The sequence below is a fragment of the Scatophagus argus genome, chromosome 16, assembly GCF_020382885.2.
Source record: "Scatophagus argus isolate fScaArg1 chromosome 16, fScaArg1.pri, whole genome shotgun sequence".
Taxonomy (NCBI): Eukaryota; Metazoa; Chordata; class Actinopteri; family Scatophagidae; genus Scatophagus; species Scatophagus argus.
In genome coordinates, this window is record NC_058508.1 from 9,712,446 (window position 1) to 9,725,936 (window position 13,491).

The following is a 13,491-nucleotide window of genomic DNA, read 5'->3' on the forward strand; positions in this document are numbered from 1 at the left end:
AAGCAGTGGGTAAGCAGTAGGTCCCTCTATTTTCCATACATTACTTTGCTGATACTTTCGAGAGGTGGTACTAGTAATAAACATATAACCTACTTCTATTTCTAAATAAAACAACCTCACAGGTTCCTCGTAGCTGTAACAGGAGTCTCTTTGAAGTGCACTGAAAACTTCCTGTGAGGAGTCTCTGAGCTCCTCCTGTCTGTTATTGTTTACGGTGAGACTGATGCAAAGTAGGTCATGGAAAACGGGAAGCTCAGCTAGCATTCAGTTGCTGTGCATTAACGGTCGAGGAACGAAGTCTTCGAGGTGTTGTCAGTTATTTTCCGTGACTGCTGGTTGTACACAATAGGCAGGTAACGTTCACTGTATCTTATCCTTTATTCAATCGCTGATAGCAGCCAAAGGTTAACTATCCGGTTTATTCTTGGTCTGAATTTGCATCATCAGCCAAGTTAAATGTTATTCCGCCACTGGTCACCCTTTTCTTATTAACGCTACACGGCTGATAAACTGTGAACGCGCGACAGTCAGCTATATATGCCTATGTACCTGTTATGTTGGGCCATTTACACATGTATAACATGTAGTCTGACTTGAATTATGGTATCTCTGACCTTGTTATAGTCTCCAAACATGTTAATACAGGCGCCGTTCAACGGGCTGAATACTGTGTAGCTAGCATTAGCTGCTTCCGTTAGCTAGGCTAGGTGGCTAATTGAAGCTAGGTAGGAAAACAACATCGCGTGTCAAAGGATAATAATAATTTTACTGTTGATGGCAGTAGTCTGTGGACTGGGACCAGACTACTAACGGTTAGTTAGCCGATGCCTGTGTGGGATGTTGTGGTTAATGTTGCCCCAGAAAGTGTCACAGTGGGCTAAAGTGCATCTGGTAAGAATGCTAATAAAATAAGCTGTCCTACAGTTTATGCAAGTGTGAGACTTCAAGTGTTTTTAATCAGATTCAGAAGACTTGCATCGACCAGAGATACAAGTCGCAATGTAAAGAGCTATCCAGGTTAACTGCCACTTAAGTCATACGTGTCTCTGCCTCTTATGATATATAAACATAACTATCATGTAATAATTTGTGTTTCAGCTGCTGGACTGATGCTGTTCTTCCAGTATCTGGATTGAACTGATCTGACTGGTGAGACTTGACTTGCTGCCATGTCCAGACGAAACAGGAACAGTCGTGCATGGCGATATGTATGGGGCGGGATACGGAGGGATGCTGACGCCCGGGCGCTTGTGTTGGCCTCTGAAGGTGAAGAGTGGACGTATGACCGTTTAGAAGTAAGCATACAGGGGTTGCTGTTTTTCTCGGTGACGTAAAGTGCCAATGGACAGTTCTTGTTAGCGTGATATAATGCCACTTTTTATACTCCAGGCAGGAGATATGTCACCATGAGACGGCAAATTCACTCCATGAAGCTGTGTCAAAATTGAAATCTCTAATTTGCCTTTGGCCGTTATTAACAGTGTCTCTTTGTTGATGGTGATTTGTCATGCTTGAAAATGTGTTTGCATGCTATGTATCAGAACAAATATCTTTTCCTCAGAAAGGAATGAAACATAATGTCTGCATTTTACTATCAAATTTTAGAGGTGTGTTGATTTTCCTGTGCCCGGTTTTGTCTTTGTAGCAGCCAATCAAAACCAGTGCTGCATTGTCTCATAAGCAGTGCTGTTGATATTTGCATTCAATCTTTGATCTTCTATCTACATTGTTGCTCTTCAGTACAGCGATTCAGATTCTGAGGCAGACTTTTCAGCTGTGATGGTCCCTCCAGTCCCCAGTGCAGTGCCTGTCACCGGAGAGTCCTACTGTGGCTGCGATTCCCAGGCTGAGACCAACTACAACCCGCGTCTGCGAGGTTTTCACCAAGTGAAAGACTGCCACTGTGGAGAAGATGACCAAGGTGCAAGACAGCCCTTGCATTTCAGTTCTCACTATTATAGAATGCACCCACTTTATAATTTGTAGGCTCATTAAGTCAGCAGTTCAGTTCTTGTATTGGCCCTGAATAAATGGATGACAGCACAACTTCTGATTTTTTTCAGACTTTGATTGGGTTTGGGATACCAACAGCCGATCGACAGCAACATTACTGAGTTGTGACAATCGCAAAGTGAACTTCCATTCTGAATATAGCTGTGGTACAGCAGCAATCCGTGGCTCCAAGGAGCTGGCTGAAGGGCAGCACTTCTGGGAAATCAAGATGACCTCCCCGGTGTATGGAACAGACATGGTAAAAATCTGCTTGTTAATGCAGAACACAGTGTTGCTCAAATTATGTTAACTTAGTTACCTAAAGCAATCTCAAAGAGTCCAAAGGTAAATGTTTTGTCTAAGACAAAAGACTTATTCATGTTTAGACAAAAGTGTCTTGTCTCTAAATTGTTGTTTATTTTTATACAGATGGTTGGCATTGGTACTTCTGATGTTAATCTAGACAAATACAGACACACGTTCTGCAGCCTGTTGGGAAAAGATACAGACAGCTGGGGTCTTTCTTACACTGGTAAGTTTAACACATCGTGACCTGAAATAGACGTAACTGCTAACAGTGGTTATTGTAGAAGTTAAACATCGGTGTTTGTCTTCATCTTGTCAGGCTTGCTGCATCATAAAGGAGATAAGATGAATTTCTCCTCCCGGTTTGGACAGGGGTCCATCATCGGAGTCCATTTGGACACGTGGCACGGCACACTCACTTTCTTCAAGAATCGCAAGTGTATAGGTTAGTACTGGCAGACAGAGTGCTGCCTGGTCAATTTATCAGTTTACACCTGACAGAATTAGCCAGTGCTGTGGCATTTGAGTGAGTATCCTCCCGTGACTCAATCAGTGTGACATTTTATGACATTGATGAAGAACCTATTTATCTGAATAGTTGAATATCTGAATTTGTCACATCTGATATACATCTGTTTGTCTGAAATGATTCTTGTACGCATTTGTGCAAATTTACAAATTCTAATATTTGCACTGAAGCGTAACAGTTTTTACAAAAGCAAAATGCCAGACCTTAACCCATATAGATATTTGTATGAAGCACTCCTGTGTACACATCTGCTTAGTGGGGATTCTGTGCAAATATTTATACATATATACCCCACAGAGTCTATACATACTACTACTAATCTACTATACATGAAGATTAAAACTTCTGTTATTACTCTCAATCTAGGTGTTGCTGCCACAGAGCTACGAAATAAGAGGTTTTATCCGATGGCATGCTCCACGGCAGCAAAGAGCAGCATGAAGGTGATCAGATCCTGCTCTGTGCCCACCTCTCTGCTTTACCTTTGCTGTGCTCGCCTTCGCCAGCTGCTGCCAGACTGCATAGACACCCTGGATGTGTTGCCGCTGCCGCCAGGCCTACGTCACTTGCTCCACAACAAACTGGGCTGGGTGCTCAGTCTCAATAGTGGCACCACAGAAGAAACCCCAGATGGACCTGAGCGCCCCTCACGCTTGCCTGCCCCCCCGATGGCTGGACCGTCCTCCTCTGAGAGTGACTCAGAGGGTTGTACATCTGACCCTGAGGCCTGTCAGAGGAAGAGATGCCGCTGGACTTGACTGAACAACTTGAATCCTACCTCCTCTTAAACACTGGTAGACGTTACTGTCCCGTGGCATACAGTCTAATTTTTCCTACCTGCCTCAAGCTTCTCTCCAACAGTGATGTCCAGTAGTGAAGAACATAACCAGGAATGGAGCGGTACGTAGGTGGAAAACTGTGATGGCAGTGTTACTGCCTGCACGTTTTTAACTGTGATCTTCTCTCATGCCATTCAGACGTCTTCATGCTCATCATACATTCGGTATCCACACCAGCTTCAGTAATAAGTGAAAAATGAATAGTGGCGTTACTTTGTTAGCTAGAATAACCTGTTGCAATGTGTTAATGGGGATTAGTGAGATGGTGGGGGGGGGGAGTGTACAGTCTAACACTGAAATCACATGTGGCCAAATTTTGATGGCCATGCTATATTTGCAAAAAGGAGGGTTTGAAAAATGAGAGACTGTACATTTCAGTGTTTTCATCTTGTATGCAAATATTGTACGTTGTTCTCAACCTAAACACTATCACTGCATTGTCCAAGTAATCTGTTACCTGTTTTGTTTTACTTTCATCTGCAATTTTCTGTTAGGTTGCCAAAGTGAGAATCAGTGGGAAACTGTGCCCCATGAGTGGAACAGTAAGGAAGTGATACGGTCCATAGACCCTATTTTTTATTTCTTGGCCGCAGGTTACAGCTCGAAAGCAAAACCATCAACTGCCACAAATATGTAAGCTTAAGAAATGTTAAGTGGAGGTGAAATAAACCTGAATGTACTTAGAAGGTTTTAGTCCTGCAAAAATGAAAATATTCCTGTCATGCAACCACCATCACCTCTAGGAGAACTCATACAACTGTGATTTCTCAATTTTTGTTTCTTGAGAAACAAAACTTAAAAGTCAAATATTTGTTAGGTTTAGGGCAACATCCATCTATCACCAGCTGTCTTGAGGAAACCTTATGAACTAAAGTACGGATTTCCTCATTCCTAATAAATGAAAGTAAGGCAGTATATGCTGTAATTTAGTGTAGCTTTTTTAAATCTGACCAGGAGATAGGAATCAGGTCACTGACAAGAGACTGCCACACATTTTGACTTTTCATTGTTGTTACACTAATTATTTTTTAGAACTTTTTTAAACTTAAGAACTGCAAAGATGTTCTTCTAGTTTTCCCAAGGCTTTCACATCACTTCCTTTACCAACTCCTCTTGACTTTTAGTATCCAGCACTCAGCCCCTGGTGGTGTAGAAGATGGCTGTAAATATGTACTAGTTTCCCCATCATGTGTTATAAACATGAAAGGAGTTTCATGATTGTAGAAACTTCTCCTGCACATGACTCAGCTCTCTGTGTGCTTAGAGTGTTTATAACAATAGATTTTTTGTAATTAGTGTTAAAAAAAACGCAGTTTACACATTGTCCTACTGTATTCATAGCTCTGACTGAAGCTTTATTTGCCTTCCATTCACATGTTTCCTATTAAGTACTCTATTGGTATCAATGTGACTGTAAGATAACACAGCCTGAAATGAAAGACAGTAGCATGTAGGTTATGCTGCAGGAGTGGTTTAAAACATATGCATGGATGTATTGATACTAATTTTCCAGCAGGAAAATGAAATACAAATTTTTATAGCCATCTTTCGAGCCTACATGGGCTGAATAGTGTGAAGTTAAAGTTGATGAAGGACAGAGGAGGGCAACACTAGCCATGGGTTAGATACTGGTATGTAAATAATTTTTATTTTTAGCTTATTTGTAGTGTCAAACCATAACAATAGAAGTATTAAAATAGTGTTTGATCCAGGTGTTGAAGCTACACAGTATGCCAACTGCTGCCTCAGTCACCGGTCTTTGATCACATTTTCTCTTGGTTTAAGCAGACCTACGCAAAGACTTAAGGTACTATGCATCTTATGTGATAATGTTTATCAGAAGAAATTGGTGCTTTAGGACAGTGGTTTCCAAACCTTTTCATGTTAAAGTACCCCTAAACTGACCACAAATTGATTAAGATTTTGTCCCAAGGTACCCCATTTGTAAAGAATTTTGTTTTTATTGCTTTATTACAGAACATATATGAAAACCATGACCAAAATAATCATAGATTCTGTCACTGTGTTATCTATAGATGGAATTATAGTGAAAATAAATTATTGGAAGGGACCCCATGGAGCCCCTCAAGGGCCCCACTTTGAAAACCACTGTTTTAGGATCTCAAAATGGCACTGACACAGTCAGAGGTGAAAGTACCGGAGGACCATGCCCATTAGTCCTGAAGAATGTGACATGACACAGTTGTGGAGTGATTGATCACATTTATCCCTATAGATCTTGTAATGTAACCACAAAGAGGTTCATTGTACTTCAGCAGATGAATTTTATGTCTTATTTCACAGTATTTGTCTTCTCATTGATGCATCTAAGCACTTTTTCTTACTGTTATATTGTAAATATGAAAGTTCTGAGTGTTTCTTCTATAACATGTTACAATAATAACACTATGTGAAGGCCTTTACTCGCCTTTTTCTGTATCAGCATGATTTTCAGCTGAAAAATAAATTGAATGCTAAATATGCACAAAGGACTGGAGGTGCTCATTCATGAAACTGGTCCCAAGGAAATTTAAATTTCAAAATACCAAATTCTTATGCTCATCTGATCTAATTTTGCTTTAGGAATACAACAAGTGAAATGAACTAATTTGCAAATAACGTAGTTTCATCTGTCATGGTCAAAATGGAACAAAGCATGGAATATATAATCCACATCAATTTTAAATATTTGAAGTGAAAAATATTGTTTTCATTTTATAATCAAATTTACAGAAAATATATTAGATATATATTTATTTAATTATTTAATTAGCTATTTAATTATTTAATTAGCCTTTTTACTTTTGACTTTGTGTGTATTTGTATTGTATTTTATTTTACCTCAAAGTCTATAAAATTCTGACTAATAATTTAAATCACTATAAAGACCAACACTACCATAACTGATGGAAAAGATCACTCTTGACAGTTTTGGAGACTGCATTAAACACAACAACAAACGCCTATTGTATTTGCAAAGTATATAGCAAATCTTTATAGATTAGTTAATATCCAATTTTATGTAGTTACTCTGTACCTGTCATCGTGAAAATAATAATTTACTCCCCGTCTTCTACTTAATTAACCTCATGCGGAACAAGAGTGAACTGGCGTGTTTATAGGGAACTCTTTGCGGTCGGACCAAGTGAGCGGAAGTGTGTTCCCTGCTTACGGAGGTCAAGTAGGATTGGACCCATCCACCAGGGACATAGAGGTACTTTTAATTACATATATTTGCAGTGTCGTTGGTTAATCCATTCTGTAGTAAAATCTATCAATCGATGTCGATGTACGAATCTATTTATAAGATGCTATTACATTGTAACGCTAGCTAACAGCCTTGTTCCATCAGGACTGTAACATGTCTGTGCTTTCCATTTACAACCCGTGCTGACAGATTTACATGAATTAGCACTACAGTCAACAGGTCTAAGAGCTACATTAATCTCAGATGTACATAAACCACTTTGATCTCTTGCAGGACAAACGCCGATCAGTGTGTCTTGTTAGAGAGGACTGTGAAGCAGCCCCTGTACATCAAAAGTCATGGTTAAGAAAAAGCGACTTCGCATCATAGCAGAAATGGCTCGGAAGATCCGGGCGTACCGAGAGCTAAAGTCCCGGCCGCGTGATTCCCAGAGGTTCGCCCTGGATTACGAGACCATGAAGCGGCCTTACACGGGGAAGATGCTGCCCGTGTTGGCCTGGCAGGATGTCCGCAGGGAGAGTCGCCTGTTCTCCCTGCTGGCGGGAATGAGGATGTTCGGAGTGGGTCGCCTCTTTACCCGTAAGTCCTGGCTGGAAGACCACACAGAGCCCAGCTACTGGCAGATCACCAAGGTCAAGGTGGACTACACAGCTGAGGTGAGAGCGGGACATGTCCATCTACAGCCACTAAGTGTCGAGTCTGTATATTGTAGTAGAATTGAGTGAAAAACCAGTCAGGTTTGGCATGAAGTCTGATAGGATACCTGTACGTTAATGACATCCGATTCTTGTATTTTCTAGAACATGGATCATGGCAAAGCGTGGGGGATCCTCACCTACAAAGGTAAGATTGGACTGTTTGATTTTAAACCAGGGCTTATACATTACACTGTAATCTGTAACTGTCACTACCACTGGGGTTTCAGCAGCTTTTAGGGAATTCATAAGTACAAATATACAACTCATGATGGCTATTCTATAATCTCATTCCTATGTTATTTTGACTTATGATAATTAATTGGGCTACTTTTAGACTTTATTTACAAACTGAATGTAGTGACATTGTTGCATTTTGTGCTTGGCAGGAAAAAAGGAGAGTGAGGTCAAGGAGGTGGACAAGGTGATGTACCACGACTGGCGCTTGGTTCCCAAACACAAAGAGCAACAGTTGAAGGACTTTGAGCCGCTCCCTGAGCCACCTGTGCGCTACGTTCCTTACCCTCCCCTGATCCGTGCCATGATTCTGGCTCAGCACAAGAAAACATTTGGCACCATGATGGCCGAGGAGCCGGCCTTACCTTTAAAGAGAAATGTCCTGTTCGACGAAGACTATTTCCGCAAGCAGGACCAGAGGACGGAGGGGACAGCAGTGTGATACTCATGGATCTGAAGATGAGAATTTTGGACACTTTGGACCAAACCAATGGTAACCAAAACTTATTCTGCCCAAGAAGCTGGGAAACCTTTGGCTAAATCCTGGACTTAAATGGGTTCTCTGCCATCTTCATCTGCAGTAGGCCTCTCTTTATGTAATATGTATCTGTGTATGTGATGAATATTAAATTTGAAATTAAAGAAAGCTGCTATTGTTGTTTTTTTTTTCTTCTTTTGTGCCTACATTATAGAGTACTTAATAGGCTACTTCAGTGAGGTAATAACAGCCCTCATAGTGCTGAGAATGTTATGACTTAATGTAGTTATGACTGCAGATTTGACCATTGATCTCTAAGGCAAAGACAAATTTAATTTTGAATTAAAATCCCACAGATAACCATGGTCCAGTTGGGAAGAAGGGGAAGTACAGCTCAGTACAGATCTCTCTAAAGTACTGAAAGAGATGGTAAAAGTGAACAAAACAAAACAAACAAGCAAACAAAAAAAGTGATGGACTATTTACCTTAATTGAGAACTACAATATAAAGACTATGTGGCTGACTTTGTCAAAAAACCAGTAAGAACCTGCAAAATAAGTAAATCAAAACTTTGAACAAGTTAAATTTTGAGATAGTATCTCAAAATGACACGGCTATGACAACGTCATAACATCATGAAACACGAAGCTGACTTCTGAGCACACTGAGAACTGGTATATTGACATATATATGATAAAAGAAAAAAACATTTATTTTGGGACCTCAGAGGCCATGTAATGAATAAGTAAATATTTTAAGATAGTATAAGAGTGTAAGATAAGTAATTTATCAATTCTAATAACTTTTTGTCTTTTCTATGCGGAAATGGGCTTCCGTAGATTTGCATATGACTTGTTATTGGCGAGCCTCTGAAGGGCTGTGCTCGGAAAACTGCGTGCCCGCGCTTTGGGGATCGTTCCTAAGCAACACGCGTGCGTACGTGCGTGCGTACGTCCTCCTTCCCCCCTTCTTACAGCGTGCTCCGTCCACCGGCGAAAATGATCTGCCTTTTTCTGTCTATATTCGCTTACTTCTTTCAGTCAGGTTGGTGTTAAATCGGTTTGCTTCGTGTATCTTTCATTCTGAGTTTCGCTGTGGATGATATGCTCACAATTTCCACTGTATGTGAGCAGGAGACGCAGACTCAGCGGACACAGTCCTGGGCTAGCTACAGGAGCAGCGGGGTTAGTGAGTCAGCGGTGTCATTAAGCCCCTAGTAACTATAATAGAGCTTTTATAACTTATTTCAGCAAGTTATAGTCGCTCGGCGTGGAAGTGTGGCAATTAATACTGACATTTCTGCGTTTTACTAATCTAACGTTACACTATTGTAGCGGCTACTTTGAGTAACTGCGTGCTCCATGTGTCCTCCTCACAGTAAAATAAGTTGATTCATCATCCTATTAATAGTTCGCTTGTCAGTGCGCTGTCATTGGTGCCTGTAGGATTCATGTGTAACCTGCAGCCGCTAATAGGCTGCTGCAGCAGGAGGAGAGCTGCAATGGGGCCGAAAAAAAGGTCACGGCGAGAAATACACCAACTGCAAGATTTGGTGGTTAAACATGCCCGTATTGAGGAATCTGGTGAGACGCAGTGTAGGCAAAAATGTCTGAGGCTGAGAGGTTTGTTTCTTACAGTGTAAAAATGCATATTCCCTGCTGGGTGTGAAGACTACATTTGTCTTCCGTAAGTCTTTGGATTTTCAGATTAGCAGAGACTTCAAAGTTTGTAAGTCCAGCGGTGGCTAAAACTAACAAATAACAGACAGTATTTGTAGATAGGCATGTTGTGCACTGCTGGTTTTAATCTGTGTGTCCGCAGGCTGCAGAGGCCATCTGCAATCAAAACTAACCGTGTGTGACACACACACTGTCTTTCAACAGTCTTAGACACAATGCAGACCTCAACTGTGTCAGCTTTATGTCATTTATTTTCCCGCTAGCTGTTTCATTACAACACACTGCATTTTTCTTGAACACTATCTCTTGAATGCAAGCATGCAAGCTGCCCTGGGCTGTGTGTGGTGGCCGTCTCTCTTCCCCTAAAGCACTTGCTGGTCATTTATGCCATATGTCATCCCTGCTTCCAGGCTGGACTGGCGTGAATGAGCGCACCTTCATTGCTGTAAAACCAGATGGCGTGCAGCGGAAACTGGTGGGGGAAATCACGCGTCGCTTTGAGAAGAGAGGTTTCAAACTGGTGGGCCTCAAACTCATGCAGGTATTTGAGCTGTCTGCCTTTTATTCCCCTTCCAGACTTATATTTTTAGTTGAGTCCAAATACATAATCATGGCTGATATAGTAAATTAATTGTCTGTCTCTTTCAGGCGTCTGAGGATCTTCTGAGGGAACACTACTGGGACCTGAGGAGCAAGCCTTTCTTCAAGGAACTGATCCGTTACATGAGCTCTGGACCGATTGTAGCAATGGTGAGCTTCCCTAGAGCACGGGACCATGTGATACTAAAGGCTCTCAGAATAATTCAGACGGCTTTCGGTTTGCTTAATATTTCTCACAATAAGTTATAGTTTGTGTTGAGCTGATAGTAATTTTCAGTTTTTTTCTCATCACTCACCATGCATGAGTGTGATATTTGTAAGTGCAGCACAGAACATACCACAGTAAGGAAATACTTGACTCAAATATGCTGTTTTTAAAGAAATGCGCCTGACAGATTGGACTCTTGTGAATGTAGAGGATTATGCACGCTGTGGTCGTGTCTCCTTTTGTCTTTGCTCAGGTGTGGGAGGGTTTGGACGTGGTCAAGACTGCACGTAAGATGTTGGGAGAGACGAACCCCGCGGACTCGCTGCCTGGCACCATCCGAGGGGATTACTGTGTAGAGGTGGGAAGGTGAGGTCACAAGGTCTTACTCCTCTGGAAGGAAAGTGAGCAACAATGCACTGTTTGGCTTGTCATAACAGGAAAAGCACAGGTGTTACTAATAATGTTAACAGTGGCTCTGTTCTTTTCAAGAGTCCCAGTTAGTCTTGACAGTGAGAAAATACTGGTGAACAACAGAGATGGCACCAACAGCAGCTGTTCATATTTAGCAAAAGAAAAATTACTGAATCATGTCTCAGTCCTAAAATTCACCCCTGTAACTTGAATATTTTTTTCACAAAATTAAATACCCTTTTGTCTTTTTCTTTTCCGTTTCAAGTACTTTTACTTCAGGAATGCATGAGACGAGCTGTATGAGACGGACTGTAATGCAACGCTACCTTCTGTGTGATTAATCCAACCCTGTTTACTTTACTTCTGTGGCTAGGATGTGTTAAAATATCTGCTGTAAACCAGGCCCATTTATCCTGCACAAACCAGTTCATCAAACCCAGCGGGAGAGTGAGGAAGCTGTCGGTACAGTAGTCTGTAGTCGAATTAGCCCGTGGGTGTTTATTCTGGGTGTGTTCTGTACTTTTAAAACCAAAACATGTCCGTGTAACTCTGTGTGTGTGTGTGTGTGTGTGTTTTAAGCCTCTCATTTTGGCCTCCCAGAAGGTTTCTGAAACCTTGCGTGTAGATAAAGAACAAATAAAACCACAAAGAGTTTTCACCACAGTATTTACCATAGTATCTCCAAACACATTTTCTACAGTTAGCTGTTACTACATCAGAAGTCAGCGGAGGTCTCAGCGTGTGCTTATTTCCCCTGCAGTAGTGCTTTTCATTTGCTAAAGCCTTCTCAATAATACTAAATTAATTCATGTCTGAATGGGCCAAATTTAGGAATTCTGTGAAGGACTCTTGCACTGTAGTGTCAATGTAGGAAGCTCCTGTTGTTGTGATGTGATGAACCTGCCGCAAACATGGCCGGCACACGTCCGCTTAAAACGTTATGAGCAACCAAACTTTGTGTTCCCTTCTAAGATTTTCATTTGCCTGTTTTAAATGTATGATACTTTTTTAGACTCTCAAAATGAAGAACCTAATGATCAAAAAGGACCTGAATGATGTGTTGTGGACTTTTATCTTTGTCTGTTATAATTGGACCAGCTTCTATTGGTAGTTTTTGTGTACGTCCGAAATTCCTCAACATGCTTGTGTCGGCTCTGCGTTGCAGGAACATCATCCATGGCAGCGACTCAGTGGAGAGCGCCCAGAAAGAAATCCATCTGTGGTTTGGTCAGCATGAGCTTCAGTGCTGGGAGGACAGCAGCAGCCACTGGATCTACAACTGAATTTCTACCTGTGCTGTGTTCACCATCCTGTCTTCTTTTATAGTAGTATCACTACAAGACGGATCACACCATACCTCGGTTTTGTTTTTTTGGCTTTAGTAGCTTGTAGCCTCATGGAAGAAGAAGTGTCATCGCTGTCTTGCTGCTTTTTTTCTGAAATGTGTTTTTTTTCTATCTGAGAGGAATTAAGCAGACGTGCACTAAGCGAGCAATAATCTGATCAGCAAATTGACAGTGTCTGCTTTTATTGTATGTTTTAAGTCAAGGATACCAGCTCATGTTTACAGCTTTTTTAGCAATAAGCCTGGAATGTGGAGCAATAAAAGGTCTTGATTCATGATTTGCATTTCATGGAATGACAAGTATAAATGGCTGATTTTAAATCCAGCCTAAATATTAATTACCAGTGATAGTACAGGAAACTTGTGTACTATTTGACGTTTACCAGCTCAGTTCGTTTTGGATGCAGTTCTGGCTGAAATTTGCACATCACACAAATATCGTTTTTCTTTGTCATGTGAAATAAGCTCCTTGTAATTATTACGGTGAAAACAAGCCAAAATGTACATATTTCTGTAATTTTCTTTGCGATATAAACCCAACAACATGAGAGCAATCAACAATCACAATTGTTGCCTTTTTACACATTAATGATCTTCAGTTTCCTGTACCTTTTTTAAAAATTCAAATTCTGTAATAATGTAAAACACGTGACTTGGGACTACTTGAATGTAAAGGGTAGAAGTCCTAAACTATGATGTTTAACAAGCTTTTCATTATGGTTTTGTAATGTTGTCATGCCAGGCACAGTTTCCAAACCCAAGAGAAACAGCACTTTTATTAAATGTGCTGAGATCTTAGATTGCTCAATAAAAGTCTCATTCTTCCAGTTGCTGCTTTTGTCACGTTAAGGCTTTTCTAAAATACCCTCAAATGTATTCCAAGACAATAAATCTGATCATGAAATCCTTTGTAAACAGCCTTGTTGCTCTTTTTTTAAAGTAAAGTAACACATCCACACAACA

The 13,491-nt window shown here is 40.8% G+C and overlaps 3 protein-coding genes across 7 annotated transcripts; all 3 read left to right on the plus strand.

The window, feature by feature from the left end:
- Positions 1–158: 158 nt before the first annotated feature.
- spsb3a (splA/ryanodine receptor domain and SOCS box containing 3a) lies at positions 159–4,962 on the plus strand. 4 transcript variants are annotated; one of them, XR_006845707.1, is made up of 8 exons: positions 161–353; positions 1,099–1,295; positions 1,741–1,921; positions 2,064–2,251; positions 2,422–2,524; positions 2,618–2,743; positions 3,194–3,727; positions 4,161–4,962. XR_006845707.1 is itself a non-coding variant. In XM_046416087.1 (7 exons), exons 2-7 carry the CDS (start codon positions 1,170–1,172, stop codon positions 3,583–3,585), a joined length of 1,116 nt encoding a protein of 371 aa, XP_046272043.1. In that variant the 5' UTR covers positions 159–349; positions 1,099–1,169; the 3' UTR covers positions 3,586–4,100. The 4 variants fall into 4 exon arrangements, 3 of the variants coding, with proteins under 3 accessions (XP_046272043.1, XP_046272042.1, XP_046272044.1); XM_046416087.1 differs by lacking the exon at positions 4,161–4,962 and having other exon boundaries at positions 159–349; positions 3,194–4,100; XM_046416086.1 differs by lacking the exon at positions 4,161–4,962 and having other exon boundaries at positions 3,194–4,100.
- Positions 4,963–6,723: 1,761 nt separating this feature from the next.
- On the plus strand, positions 6,724–8,464 carry mrps34 (mitochondrial ribosomal protein S34). The gene is made up of 4 exons (XM_046415255.1): positions 6,724–6,880; positions 7,148–7,530; positions 7,675–7,717; positions 7,959–8,464. Exons 2-4 carry the CDS (start codon positions 7,213–7,215, stop codon positions 8,246–8,248), a joined length of 651 nt encoding a protein of 216 aa, XP_046271211.1. The 5' UTR covers positions 6,724–6,880; positions 7,148–7,212; the 3' UTR covers positions 8,249–8,464.
- A 711-nt stretch (positions 8,465–9,175) lies between these two features.
- nme3 (NME/NM23 nucleoside diphosphate kinase 3) lies at positions 9,176–13,443 on the plus strand. 2 transcript variants are annotated; one of them, XM_046415257.1, is made up of 5 exons: positions 9,176–9,329; positions 10,375–10,505; positions 10,613–10,714; positions 11,026–11,138; positions 12,349–13,443. In XM_046415257.1, the coding sequence occupies exons 1-5, from the start codon at positions 9,284–9,286 to the stop codon at positions 12,464–12,466; spliced, it is 510 nt and encodes a 169-aa protein (XP_046271213.1). In that variant the 5' UTR covers positions 9,176–9,283; the 3' UTR covers positions 12,467–13,443. The 2 variants fall into 2 exon arrangements, with proteins under 2 accessions (XP_046271213.1, XP_046271212.1); XM_046415256.1 differs by lacking the exon at positions 9,176–9,329 and adding an exon at positions 9,508–9,868.
- The last annotated feature ends 48 nt before the right edge of the window (positions 13,444–13,491 follow it).